At 44.9% G+C, this 15,712-nt stretch overlaps 1 protein-coding gene across 1 annotated transcript in view; it reads right to left on the reverse strand.

The window, feature by feature from the left end:
• The window catches only part of LOC141052996 (uncharacterized), a 143,404-nt gene that overhangs the window by 15,434 nt on the left and 112,258 nt on the right, over positions 1-15,712 (reverse strand). Inside the window, exon 24 of the mRNA XM_073550319.1 lies at positions 3,882-3,999. Within this exon, the coding sequence (XP_073406420.1) occupies positions 3,882-3,999 (118 nt within the window). The remainder of the gene's footprint in view (positions 1-3,881; positions 4,000-15,712) is intronic.

Here is a 15,712-nt window from a genome sequence, read left to right on the forward strand (position 1 = left end):
TAACTCCTCTCTGCTGTCCAGAATCCCAGAGTGTCTATCAGCCATATCCTCCTTTTTCACCTTTCGCTTCCTAAACATCAATGTAGACAAAACTGAACTCATGATCTTTCCTCCATCTCACGTATCTTCCCTACCCGATCTATCTATTATGGTAAATGGCATCATGCTCTCTCCCGCACCTGAAATCCGCAGCCTCGGAGTAACTCTAGACTCTGCCCTGTCCTTCAAACCACACGTCCAAACTCTTGCCACCTCCTGTCGCCTCCAATTCAAAAATATTTCCAGAATCCATCCCTTCAATAGCCCTCAATCTACTAAAACTCTTGTACATGCCCTCATCATCTCCTGCCTTGACTACTGCAACACTCTCCTCTGTGGCCTCCCTGCTATCTCTCTTGCACCACTCCAGTCTGTCCTCAACTCTGCTGCCTGACTAATCCACCTCTCTCCTCGCTACTCCCCTATCTCATCCCTCTGCAAATCCCTCCACTTGCTCCCAATTCCCCAACGAATCCAGCTCAAACTATTAACACTGACCTTCAAAGCCATCCATATCCTGTCCCCTCACTATATCTCTGAACTAATCTCCCAATATCTTCCCTCACATAATCTTCGATCCTCCCAAGACCTCCTACTCTCCTTCACACTTATTCGTTCCTCAAACAACTGCCTCCAAGATTTCTCCCGAATATCCCCCATCCTCTGGAATTCCATGCCTCAACACGTCCGATTATCCACCACCTTCGAATCCTTCAAGCGGAACCTGAAAACCCATCTTTTCAGGAAAGAAAACAGCCTGCAATAACCATTCTGCCGACTCACCACCGCCCGAGCTGCCACCTTCTCACCACCAGAGCTGCTACATAACCATTCTGCCGCCTCACCACTGCCCAAGCTGCCACCTCATCACCACCAGAGCTGCTGCACCCCCGACCTTCTGCCTCTTCCCCACTATCCCGTAGAATGTAAGTCCGCAAGGACAGGGTCCTCTCCCCTATGCACCAGTCTGTCATTGTAAATTTGTTTACGTTTAATGATATCTATAACTTTGTATGTAACCCCCCTTCTCATGTACAGCACCATGGAATTAATGGTGCTATATACACTACCGTTCAAAAGTTTAGGGTCACTTAGAAATTTCCTTATTTTTGAAAGAAAACCACAGTATTTTCCAATGAAGCTAACATTAAATGATTCAGAAATACCCTATATACATTGTTAATGTGGTACATGACTATTCTAGCTGCAAATGTCTGGTTTGTAATGCAATATCTTCATAGGTGAATAGAGGCCCATTTCCAACAACCATCACTCCAGTGTTCTTATTGTACTTTGTGTTTGCTAACTGTGTAAGAAAGCTAATGGATGGCTAGAATACCCTTGAAAACCTTTGTGCAAGTATGTTAGCACAGCTGAAAACAGTTTGACTGATTAGAGAACCTATAAACCTTACCTTCCTTTGAGCTAGTTGAGAATCTGGAGCATGACATTTGTTGGTTCCATTAAACTCTCAAAATGGCCAGAAAAAAAGAACTTTCATGTGAAACTCGACAGTGTATTCTTGTTCTTAGAAATGAAGGCTATTCCATGTGAGAAATTGCCAAGAAACTGAGATTTCCTACAACGGTGTGTACTACTCCCTTCAGAGGAGAGCACAAAAAGGCTCTAACCAGAGTATAAAGAGAAGTGGGAGGCCCCTCTGCACAACTGAGCAACATGACAAGTACATTAGAGTCTGTAGTTTGAGAAATCGATGCCTCACAGGTCCTCAACTGGCAGCTTCATTAAATAGTACACGCAAAACGCCAGTGTCAACGTCTACAGTGAAGAGGCGACTCCGGGATGCTGGCCTTCAGGGCAGAGTGGCAAAGAAAAAGCCATATCTGAGACTGGCTAATAAAAGGAAAATATTAATATGGGCAAATGAACACAGACATTGGACAGAAGAAGATTGGTAAAAAGTGTTATGAACAGACAAGCCCAAGTTTGCGGTGTTTGGATCACACAGAAGAACATTTGTGAGATGCAGAACAACTGAAAAGATGCTGGAAAAGTGCCTGATGCCATCTGTCAAGCATGGTGGAGGTAATGTGATGGTCTGGGGTTGCTTTGGTGCTGGTAAAGTGGGAGATAAGTACAAGGTAAAAGGGATTTTGAATAAGGAAGGCTATCACTCCATTTTGGAATGCCATGCCATAGCCTGTGGACAGCACTTGATTGGAGCCAATTTCATCCTACAACAGGACAATGACCGAAAGCACACCTCCAAATTATGCAAGAACCATTTAGGGAAGAAGCAGGCAGCTGGTATTCTATCTGTAATGGAGTGGCCAGCGCAGTCACCAGATCTCAACCCCATTGAGCTGTTGTGGGAGCAGCTTGACCGTATGGTACGCAAAAAGTGCCCATCAAGCCAAACCAACTTGTGGGAGGGGCTTCTGGAAGCGTGGGGTGAAATTTCTCCAGATTACCTCAGCAAATTAACTGCTAGAATGCCAAAGGTCTGCAATGTTGTAATTGCTGCAAAGGGAGCATTCCTTGACGAAAGCAAAGTTTGAAGGAGAAAATTATTATTTAAAATAAAAATCTTTTTTTTGAACCTTGTCAATGTCTGGACTAGATTTTAAATTCATTTGGCAACTCATTTGATTCATAAAAGTATGAGTTTTCATGGATAACACAAAATTGTCTGGGTGACCCCAAACTTTTGAACGGTAGTGTAAATAAATAATAATAATACAAAGACAGAGATGGGGAGACATGCCACAAGGACGGGGATGAGGAGCCATGCATACAAGGATGTGGATGGGGAGCCATACATACAAGAACGAGGTTGGGGAGCCATGCATACAAGGATGGGGATGGGCAGTCATGCATACAAGGAAGGGAATGGGAAGCCATGCATACAAGGAAGGGGATGAGAAGCCATGCATACAAGGACGGAGATGGGAAGCCATGCATATAAGGACAGGGATGGGGAGCCATGCATACAAGGACAGAGATGGGGAGCTATGCAGACAGAGATGGGGAGCCATGCAGACAGGGATGGGGAGCTATGCAGACAGGGATGGGGAGCCATGCAGACAGGGATGGGGAGCCATGCAGACAGGGATGAGGAGCCATGCAGACAGGGTTGGGGAGCCATGCAGACAGGGATGGGGAGCCATGCAGACAGGGATGGGGAGCCATGCAGACAGGGATGGGGAGCCATGCAGACAGGGATGGGGAGCCATGCAGAAAGGGATGGGAAACCATGCAGACAGGGATGGGGAGCCATGCAGACAAGGATGGAGATGAGGAGCCATGCAGAAAGGGATGGGATGCCATGCAGACAGGGATGGGGAGCCATGCAGACAGGGATGGGGAGCCATGCAGACAGGGATGGGGAGCCATGCAGACAGGGATGGGGAGCCATACAGACAGGGATGGGGAGCCATGCAGAAAGGGATGGGAAGCCATGCAGACAGGGATGGGGAGCCATGCAGACAAGGATGGAGATGAGGAGCCATGCAGAAAGGGATGGGAAGCCATGCAGACAGGGATGGGGAGCCATGCAGACAAGGATGGAGATGAGGAGCCATGCATACCAGAATGGAAATGAGGAGACAATGCATACCCAGCCTATATTCGAGTCAATACGTTTTCCCAATTTTTCCTGACAAAATTAAGTACCTCGGCTTATACACGAGTATATACGGTAAGTGGGGACATGTACAGACAATAAAGACAATACAAAGTAACACATGGTTCACCAGTTATAGGAAGAGTGAGTCTTCTGATTAGTAAGCAAAAAAATACTCAATTACTAACACAAATGACAATGGAATTAATTAATACCAGACTAAAGCTGACAATCCAATTTAGACTTATGTCAGACGAACCTGCCAGCCTAATGTGCATGGGGGGAGGCAACTGACTGATGGTCGGGAGAGATGTTGATCTTGGATTTCCGATTGTGGACTGCCGATCACATTGCTCTCAGAGAGATAAGCCGCCGTCCGACATGTCAATCAACAGTTTCACATACAGAGCACAAAAGCACTCGGCCGAATGAGCGCTCCTGTGTTCACAGGAGTCTGAAGAAACAGCTATTCTCAGAACGTTCTTTGCGACACATACCCATCTAATGTGGTTATGCTAATTGGTTTATAGAAAGCAAACAAAAAATAATAATGAACAAACTAGTACTATCAGATGACAACAGACATAAAAATAAAAAAGAACAATGTAGAACCTTAACAACTAATTAATGTTTAGCATACAATGCAATAATATCTATTGTACACAAAAATAGCTACCCATGTTGTACCATGATCCGGGTCAGAACAAGATCTTGCAACATGATGTCGGATTTGTTCCCAGCAGAGCCCCTAGCATTGCTAACAGGCTTTGTCCAAGTTTCTTTTCCCGTATGTTTCCAGTATACAAAGTCATACAGAGAAAACTATCTATGTCAGGCTTTTTTGCTTGTGGTCAGACTATCTGCAAAACATTTTGTTATGTAGACCTGACACACACTTTCCAATCTCACCAAAATGACAAATATTTAAGAATCTAGATTTCTACAATTATACTACCAGGTTTGTAGAATGTTTAATCGAGTGTACTCTTTGTAAAGTTCAGTATGTGAGACGTACCTCGGGAGCCCTGAAAATTCTAATCAGAAGGCATATATGTCATATACACTGAATCTGAAAGCAGTGAACTGTGGGAACACTATAATGTACTGGGGGAACATTATACTGTGTGTGGGGGGATGGCAGTACTAGGGGAACATTATACTGTGTGTAAGGGGATGGCAGTACTGTGGGAACATTATACTGTGTGTGGGGGGGATGGTGGTACTGGGGGAACATTATACTGTGTGTGGGGGGATGGCGGTACTGGGGGAACATTATACTGTGTGTGGGGGGATGGCGGTACTGTGGGAACATTATACTGTATGTGGGAGATGGTGGTACTGGGGAACATTATACTGTGTGTGGGGGATGGCGGTACTGGGGGAACATTATACTGTGTGTGGGGAGATGGTGGTACTGGGGGAACATTATACTGTGTGTGGGGGAGATGGCGGTACTGGGGGGAACATTATACTGTGTGTGGGGGGGGTGGTGGTACTGGGGGAACATTATACTGTGTGTGGGGGATGGCGGTACTGGGGAACATTATACTGTATGTGGGAGATGGTGGTACTGGGGAACATTATACTGTGTGTGGGGGATGGCGGTACTGGGGGAACATTATACTGTGTGTGGGGGATGGCGGTACTGGGGGAACATTATACTGTGTGTGGGGGAGATGGCGGTACTGGGGGGGAACATTATACTGTGTGTGGGGGGGTGGTGGTACTATGGGAACATTATACTGTGTGTGGGGGGATGGCGGTACTGTGGGAACATTATACTGTGTGTGGGGGGATGGCGGGACTGTGGGAATATTATACCATGTGGGGGATGTTTGTACAGTGGGAACATTACACTGTGTGGGGTGGGATGGCGGTACTGGGGGAACATTATACTGTGTGTGGGGGGATGGTGGTACTGGGGGTACATTATACTGTGTTTGGGGGATGGAGGTACTGTGGGAATATTATACTGTGTGTGGGGGGATGGTGGTACTGTGGAAACATTTTACTGTGTGGGGATGGCGGTACCGTGGGAACATTATACTGTTTGAGGGAGATAGCAGTACTGTGGGAACATTATACTGTGTGTGGTGATGGCGGGACTGTGGGAACATTATACCGTGTGGGGGATGTTTGTACTGTGGGAACATTACACTGTGTGGGGGGGATGGTGGTACTGGGGGTACATTATACTGTGTGTCGGGGGATGATGGTATGATGGTACTGTGGGTACATTATACTGTGTGTGGGGGATGATGGTACTGTGGGTACATTATACTGTGTGTGGGGGATGATGGTACTGTGGGAACATTATACTGTGTGTGGGGGGATGGTGGTACTGTGGGAACATTATACTGTGTGTGGGGGGATGGCGGTATTGTGGGAACATTATACTGTCTGGGGGGATGGTGGTACTGTGGGAACATTATACTGTGTGTGTGAATGGCAGTACTGTGGGAACATTATACTGAGTGGGTGGATGTCGGTACTCTGGGAACATTATACTGTGTTTGGGGGGATGGCGGTACTGGGGGAACATTATACTGTGTGGGGGGTTGGTGGTACTGTGGGAACATTGTACTGTGTGAGGGGAAGGCTCACCAAAACGCGCGTCGGGGTGACGCGGGTGTGCTGTTGTTTACATTCCCTCTGTGGCATTATCTCCCTCATGGCATAATAGCTCTTCACTTGGTATGCACTAGGTCTTTATATCTCTGCAATATTGCATGGTTATTACAGTCATATGTAAAAGTTTGTGCACCCCTATTAATGTTAACCTTTTTTCTTTATAACAATTTTGGTTTTTGCAACAGCTATTTCAGTTTTATATATCTAATAACTGATGGACTCAGTTATATTTCTGGATTCAAATGAGGTTTATTGTACTAACAGAAAATGTGCAATCTGCATTTAAACAAAATTTGACCGGTGCAAAAGTATGGGCACCCTTATCATTTTCTTGATTTGAACACTCCTAACTACTTTTTACTGACTTCCTGAAGCACTAAATTGGTTTTGTAACCTCATTGAGCTTTGATCTTCATAGCCAGGTGTATCAAATCATGAGAAAAGGTATTAAAAGTGGCCACTTGCAAGTAGTTCTCCTATTTGATTCTCCTATGAAGAGTGGCATCATGGGCTCCTCAAAACAACTCTCAAATGATCTGAAAACAAAGATTATTCAACATAGCTTTTCAGGGGAAGGATACAAAAAGTTGTCTCAGAGATTTAACCAGTCAGTTTCCACTGTGAGGAACATAGTAAGGAAATGGAAGAACACAGGTGCAGTTCTTGTTAAGCCCGGAAGTGGCAGGCCAAGAAAAATATCAGAAAGGCAGAGAAGAAGAATGGTGAGAACAGTCAAGGACAATCCACAGACCACCTCCAAAGACCTGCAGCATCATCTTGCTGCAGATGGTGTCACTGTGCATCGGTCAACAATACAGCGCATGCATAACGCCTTTTTGTATGACCAAACAACTCAATCTTTGTTTCATCAGTCCACAGGACCATCTTCCAAAATGTAACTGGCTTGTCCAAATGTGCTTTTGCATACCTCAGGCGACTCTGTTTGTGGCGTGCTTGCAGAAACGGCTTCTTTCGCATCACTCTCCGATACAGCTTCTCCTTGTGCAAAGTGCGCTGTATTGTTGACCGATGCACAGTGACACCATCTGCAGCAAGATGATGCTGCAGGTCTTTGGAGGTGGTCTGTGGATTGTCCTTGACTGTTCTCACCATTCTTCTTCTCTGCCTTTCTGATATTTTTCTTGGCCTGCCACTTCTGGGCTTAACAAGAACTGTACCTGTGTTCTTCCATTTCCTTACTATGTTCCTCACAGTGGAAACTGACAGGTTAAATCTCTGAGACAACTTTTTGTATCCTTCCCCTGAAAAGCTATGTTGAATAATCTTTGTTTTCAGATCATTTGAGAGTTGTTTTGAGGAGCCCATGATGCCACTCTTCATAGGAGAATTAAATAGGAGAACTACTTGCAAGTGGCCACTTTAAATACCTTTTCTCATGATTTGATACACCTGGCTATGAAGATCAAAGCTCAATGAGGTTACAAAACCAATTTAGTGCTTCAGGAAGTCAGTAAAAAGTAGTTAGGAGTGTTCAAATCAAGAAAATGATAAGGGTGCCCATACTTTTGCACCAGTGAAATTTTGTTTAAATGCAGATTGCACATTTTCTGTTAGTACAATAAACCTCATTTGAATCCAGAAATATAACTGAGTCCATCAGTTATTAGATATATGAAACTGAAATACCTGTTGCAAAAACCAAAATTGTTATAAAGAAAAAAGGTTAACATTAATAGGGGTGCCCAAACTTTTACATATGACTGTATATGCTAATTAATGCTGCGTGGTGGATACTATACTTACCTTCCTGATATAGATGCTATTAATACTGAGGGGATATGTAAAATAAAATAAAATAAATAAAATTGTATATATATGTTTATGTAGTATCTAATGACTTTGTTTATAGAAGCTAATTATTTCTGTTACCAATGGCAGCACACCTGTGTCCCGTTTGTTTTGTTTTTTTAACTGCACATAGCACTTTGGTGTTCTTCACCCTGTACCAGCTGTATATGTTTTTTGTAATTAATAAAAGATTCCTATATTTTGACTATCTTGGACTTGATCGTTTTTTTCTCTGGTTGTTTCTGTATTATGCAGCGATCAGTCCTTTATGTATGATACGTTATTTAACTGACTATATGAACTATGTTACCCCTTCATTTGCTGAGTTCTTTTCTCTGTGTGTGGGGGATGGTGGTACTGGGGGAACATTATACTGTGTGTGGGGTGATGACGGTACTGTGGGGACATTATACTGTGTGTGGGGGGATGTGGTACTGGGGGAACATTATACTGTGTGTGGGGGGATGGCGGTACTGGGGGAACATTATACTGTGTGCGGGGAGATGGCGGTACTGGGGGAACATTATACTGTGTGAGGGGGGATGACGGTACTGGGGGAACATTATACTGTGTGTGGGGGGATGGCGGTACTGGGGGAACATTATACTGTGTGGGGGGTTGGTGGTACTGTGGGAACATTATACTGTGTGTGAGAGGATGGCGGTATTGTGGGAACATTATACTGTGTGGGGGATGGCGGTACTGTGGGAACATTATACTGTGTGTGGGGGGATGGCGATACTGTGGGAACATTATACTGTGTGTGGGGGGATAGCGGTATGGGGGGGAACATTATACTGTGTGGGGGGATGGCGGCGTTGTGGGAACATTACAATATGTGTGGGGGATGGCGGCACTGTGGGAACATTATACTGCGTGAGGGGAGATAGCAGTACTGGGGGAACATTATACTGTGTGTGAGGGGATGGTGGTATTGGGGGAAGATTATACTATGTGTGGGGGGATGGCGGTACTGTGGGAATATTATACTGTGTGGGGGGGATGGTGGTACTGTGGGAACATTATACTGTTGTGGGGGGATGGCGGTACTGTGGGAATATTATACTGTGTGTGGGGGGATGGCGGTACTGTGGGAACATGATACTGTGTGTGGGGGATCGCGGTACTCTGGGAACATTGTACTGTGTGTGTGGGGATGGCGGTATTGTGGGAACATTATAATGTGTGTGGGGGATCGCAGTACTGTGGGAACATTATACTGTGTGTGGAGGATGGCAGTACTGTGGGAACATCATACTGTGTGTGGGGGGATAATAAAAATAATAATAATAATTTTATTTCTATTGCGCCAACATATTCCGCAGCACTTTACATTATAGACGGGACTTCTACGGACAATAGACATTACAGCATACGAATAAACACATAGGTCAAAACAGATACCAATAGGAGTGAGGGCCCTGCTCGCAAGCTAACAATCTATAAGGAAAAAGGGGAGACATGAAAGGTGGATGGTAACAATTGCTTTTATTGTTGGGACCAGCCATAGTGTAAAAATCGGGTGTTCCTATTGCTGCATGAACCAGTTAACAGTCTAAATATGTAACAGTACAGACACAGAGGGATATTAAATGCATAAAGCATGTGAGAACATGATGCGAGGAACCTGTTTATAGTAAAAAATGTTGAATGACTCACACAGGGATATTTAGGTTAATGCATTGAGGCGATAGGCCTGTCAGAAAAAATGCGTTTTTAGCGCACGCTTTAAACTGTGGGGATTGGGCATTAATCGTATTAACCTGGGTAGTGCATTCCAAAGAATTGGCTCAGCACGGTGTCCTTGAGGCCGATGGAACGGAGCATAGTGAGGAGGAGCTGATGATACACAGTGTCGAATGCTGCGCAGAGATCCAAGAGAATTAGCATGGAGTAGAGACCATTAGATTTAGCTGTTAGAAGAACATTAGATACTTTAGTGAGGGCAGTTTCAGTAGAGTGAAGAGAGTGGAAACCGGATTGTAGAGGGTCGAGGAGAGTGTTATCTGAGAGAGATAGCGGATAAGTTGGGCGTGAACCAGGCGTTCCAGGAGTTTAGAGATGAAGGGAAGATTAGAGGCAGGTCTATAGTTAGCAGCACAGTTTTGGTCGAGGGATGGTTTTTAAAGTAATGGCTATATGATGGCATGCTTAAATGAGGAAGGAAAGATACCGGAAGAGAGAGGTTAAATATTTTTGTTAGGTGAGTGGTGACAGCAGGGGAAAGGGACTGGAGGAGATGTGATGGAATGGGGTCACTGGTGCAAGTGGTAGGGCGAGAAAATGCAACGAGGCTGATTACTTCTTCTTCTGTTACTGGTTCAAAATCAGAGAGTGAGCTAGATGTAGTGCGGGAGGGAGGACAGTGCAGGGTATGAGAGGATTGGGAGATAATTTCCTGTCGGTTATGGTCAATTTTTTCTTTGAAATAATTAGCCAGATCGTCAGCGTGGAGATCTGTGGTTGGGGCCTGCACTTTTGGGTTGAGTAGGGAATGAAAAGTGTCAAAGAGACATTTAGGGTTATTCGACAGTGAGGTGATGAGGGTGTTGAAATAGGTTTGTTTTGAGAGGTGAAGGGCAGTGTTGTATGTTTTAAGCATAAACTTATAATGGATGAAATCTTTGGGTAGATTGGAATTTCTCCACAGACGTTCGGCGCACCTGGAGCACCGCTGTAGGGAGCATGCTTGCAGCATGTGCCAGGGTTGTCACCATCTGTGCCTAGTTGTTCTATGTATAGGAGGTGCAGTTTCATCCAGGGCACTTTGAAGTGTTTCATTGTAATGCTTCAGTGCAGATTCAGAGGGAGGAGATACGGGCTAATGATGACTGCAAGTTCTTCATAAGTTTTTGGGTGTTAATGGCCTGTATGTTTCTAAAAGTGTGGAAAGTGGGGGTGATTTGGGCGGGATGGCAGTTCTTGCTAGAGAATGATAGAAGGTTGTGGTCAGAGAGCGGGAGAGGGGAGTTTGTGAAATTATCCACTGAGCAAAGCCGGAAGAAGACCAAGTAGGGGAGTTTCTGTCTTCATGCATGGGGGAGATAGTATGCTGCAAGAGGCCGAAAGAGGAGGTTAGAGATAAAAAGTGAGATGCAAATGGTGAGAGGGGACGAGCAATGGGGATGTTGAAGTCTCCCATGATGAGGGTGGGGATGTCACAGGAGAGATAGTGTGGAAGCCAGGTGGCAAAGTGATCCAGAAACTGATCCTGGAGGATGATACACCACCACCACTCGCATGGAGAAGGGGACGTAGAGTCTGACAGCATGGACCTCGAAAGAAGGGAAGACAAGTGAGGGTACTTGACAGATAACCTGAAAGGTACATTTGGGTGATAGGAGCAGACCAACGCCTCCACCTGCTCTGTTGGCCATTCTTGGGGTATGAGAGAAGTGTAGTCCACCATATGAAAGAGCAGCAGCAGCGGTGGTGTCTGACTGCTGGATCCAGGTTTCAGTAAGAGTCGGAAGGTTAAGAGAATCGGAAAGGAAGAAGTCATGGATGAAGGAGAGTTTATTACACACTGAGCGAGAATTCCAAAGGGAACAATTAAAAGAGATAGAAGGCATGCATGGATTATTAATACGATTAGAGGGGTTTCTGAGTGTAGCAGTTGAGGGGTTTGACTTACTATAACATGAGGGGCCGGGATTGGGAGAGATGTCTCCTGCGACTAGGAGAAGGAAGATAGAAAGAGTGAGCAGATGGTTAAGTGATTTGTGAGAGCGTCTCGTGTGTTGGATGGTGCAACTGAATGGATCTGTGCTGCTTAGCAATGTGAAAAGAGCGTGAGTGCTATACATAGAAGAGGAAAGGACAGAGGGGCCAATATGGATGGAGTTTAAAGAGTTAATTTAAGGATAGTGGATGTGAGTGAATGCAGCAGCCAGGATAAAAATTATACAAATGCACATGGTATATCTTTGTGGCAATCCAAATGTACAGGGAACAGATTTATTAATGTGTCTTACTTGTCTCCAGCCCTGTCTAACAGCCATGTTATAACTGCCCTTACTTTGATAAATGTACTTCAATTAAATGTACATAAATGCTCCCCTGCATATATAGGAGGCCAGTTCTAAGATCTCTTTTTTTCACTCATTAGCAATCAAACTAAGTTGAGACAGCAGGACAGAATAAATGTAGTTAGCCGATAAACAAGTGTCCAGACCTACATGGATCATAAGCCACTTGGAAAAGTTACTTGACCTCATAGCATAAGGGGATGATGGTACTGTGGGAACATTATACTGTGTGTGGGGGGATGGCGGTACTGTGGGAACATTATACTGTGTGTGGGGGTATGGCGATACTGGGGGAACATTATTCTGTGTGTTAGGGGGATGGCGGTACTGTGGGGACATTATACTATGTGTGGGGGATGGCGGTACTGTGGGGACATTATACTGTGTGTGGGGGAGATGGCGGTACTGGGGGAACATTATACTGTGTGTGGGGGATGGCGGTACTGGGGGAACATTATACTGTGTGTGGGGGTATGGCGGTACTGTGGGGACATTATACTGTGTGTGGGGGAGATGGCGGTACTGTGGGGACATTATGCTGTGTGTGGGGGATGGTGGTACTGTGGGAACATTATACTGTGTGTGGGGGATGGCGGTACTGTGGGAACATTATATTGTGTGTGGGGGGGATGGTGGTAGTGGGGGAACATTATACTGTGTGTGGGGAGATGGTGGTACTGGGGGAACATTATACTGTGGGGGGATGGTGGTACTGGGGGAACATTATACTGTGTGTGGGGGGATGGCGGCACTGTGGGAACATTATACTGTGTGTGGAGGGATGGCGGTACTGTGGGAACATTATACTGTGTGTGGGGGCATGGCGGCACTGTGGGAACATTATACTGTGTGTGGAGGGATGGCGGTACTGTGGGAACATTATACTGTGTGTGAGGGGATGGTGGTACGGGGGGAACATTATACTGTGTGTGGGGGGATGGTGGTACTGGGGGAACATTATACTGTGTGTGGGGGATGGCGGTACTGTGGGGACATTATACTGTGTGTGGTGGGATGGCGGTACTGGGGGAACATTATACTGTGTGTGGTGGGATGGCGGTACTGGGGGAACATTATACTGTGTGTGGGGGGGATGGAGGTACTGGGGGAACATTATACTGTGTGTGGGGTGATGGTGGTACTGGGGGAACATTATACTGTGTGTGGGGGGATGGCGGTACTGAGGGAACATTATACTGTGGGGGGATGGTGGTACTGGGGGAACATTATACTGTGTGGGGGGATGGTGGTACTGGGGGAATATTATACTGTGTGTGGGGGATGGCAGTACTGGGGGAATATTATACTGTGGGGAGGATGGCGGTTCTGGGTGAACATTACACTATGTTGGGCCCAGAAAGCGGCACCATACTATGAGACTAATTCGTGTTCCAATATTATTATATTTTTATACTTGGGTTGGATATATCTATCAGAAGAAAAATAACAAAATGCTATGATTCTTGGAAAGTGGAAAACAGAAAAATACCAAAATAGGAATCTTCACATACCTCCACAAATTAAGATATATGGCTTTTCTGTGCTTACAGGACCTGTGATGATGTCACAGTCATGTGATCACGGAGGGGAGGAGTCAGGGGTCACATGATCAGGGGCCTGAGTGAATGCAGAGTGAGCTGTGCAGCTCCTGTAAACTGATATCCGGAGTGCAGACGCTACATGGAATCTTCTCCTGAGTCCCGTTTCCGCCATTATCTGCCCCTCACTATGGGCACAATTACCCCGCTCCCCCCTTTTCTACAGTTTTATATTTGGAATGAATTCCTTAACAAACAGGTAATTCCCACATGTAGTCAGACTGTCAGGTAGCTGTAAATCATAGAGCTGCAGCGACAGACTAAATCTCCGAGCATGCCAAATTACTGAGACCACCCGAACAACGAGTATACTCGCTCATCACTAATAATTAACAAATCAAATTGCAATTTAACACAACAGTCTTGTTATGGAACTTATCGTGATTCCTGTGTCCCTCGGCCGCATGCAGTCTGATAGGGGTTGTAGTACCAGCAACGTCCGGCACGGTGTCTTCAGGAGTCACCCATCCACACACGAACGAGCTTCTGGCGGCAACGGGCGGTCTCCGGTTTTACCCGTTGAGCCCCTAGTCCATTCATCCCTTAACTACCAAGGGTGGTTTGCACGTTCATGACCGGGCCAATTTTTACAATTCTGACCACTGTCCCTTTAAGAGGTAATAACTCTGAAACGCTTCCATGGATCCCGGTGATTCTGACAGTGTTTTCTCGTGACATATTGTACTTCATGTCAGTGGTAAAATTTCTTTGGCATAACTTGCGTTTATTTGTGAAAAAAACGGATATTTGGTGAAAATTTCACAATTTTCCAACTTTGAATTTTTATGCCCTTAAATCACAGAGATACGGCACACAAAATACTTAAGTAACATTTCCCACATGTTTACTTTACATCAGCACAATTTTGGAACCAAAATTTTTCTTATTAAGAAGTTATAAGGGTTAAAAGTTAACCAATGATTTCTCATTTTTACACCATTTTATTTTTAGGGACCACATCACATTTGAAGTCACTTTGAGGGGTCTATATGATAGAAAATACCCAAAAGTGACACCATTCTAAAAACTGCACCCCTTAAGGTGCTCAAAACCACATTCAAGAAGTTTATTAACTCTTCAGGTGCGTCACAGGAATTTTTTGAATGCTTAAAAAAAATAAACTTAACTTTTTTCACAAAAAATTACTTCAGGTCCAATTTTTTTTATTTTACCAAGGCTAACAGGAGTAATTGGACTGCAAAAGTTATTGTGCAATTTGTCCTGAGTTCGCTGATACCTGATATGTGGGGGGAACCACTGTTTCGGCGCATGGCAGAGCTCACAAGGGAAGGAGCGCCGTTTGACTTTTTAAACGCAAAATTGGCTGGAATTGAGATCGGACGCCATATCGCATTTGTAGAGCCCCTGATGTGCCAAAACAGTGGAAACCCCCCACAAGTGACCCAATTTTGGAAACTAGACCCCTCAAGGAACTTATCTAGATGTGTGGTGAGCACTTTGAACCCCAAGGGCTTCACAGAAGTTTATAACGTACAGCCATACAATTAAAAAATCATATTTTTTCCACAAAAAGGATCTTTTCACCCCCAATTTTTATTTTCTCAAGGGTAACAGAACCCTAAAAGTTATTGTGCAATTTGTCCTGAGTACGCGGATACCCCATATGTGGGGATAAACCACTATTTGGGTGCATGGCAGAGCTCGAAAGGGAACAGTGCCATTTGACTTTTTTGGCTGGAATTGAGATTGGACGCCATGCCACGTTTGGAAAGCCCCCCAATGTGCCTAAACAGTCGGAACCCCCCACAAATGACACCGTTTTGTAAACAAGACCCCCCAAGGATCTTATCTAGATGTGTGGTGAGCACCTTGAACCCCCAAGTGCTTCACAGAAGTTTATAACGCCCAGACGTGGAAATAAAAAAATCATATTTTTTCCACAAACATGATCTTTTAGTCCCCAATTTTTTTATTTTCCCAAGGTTAACAGGAGAAATTGGACCCCAAAAGTTGTTGTCCAATTTGTCCTGAGTATGCTAATACCCCATATGTGGGAGAAAACT

Source organism: Dendrobates tinctorius, unplaced genomic scaffold, assembly GCF_039654945.1.
Source record: "Dendrobates tinctorius isolate UK_male_01 unplaced genomic scaffold, ASM3965494v1 ptg000164l, whole genome shotgun sequence".
Lineage (NCBI taxonomy): Eukaryota > Metazoa > Chordata > Amphibia > Anura > Dendrobatidae > Dendrobates > Dendrobates tinctorius.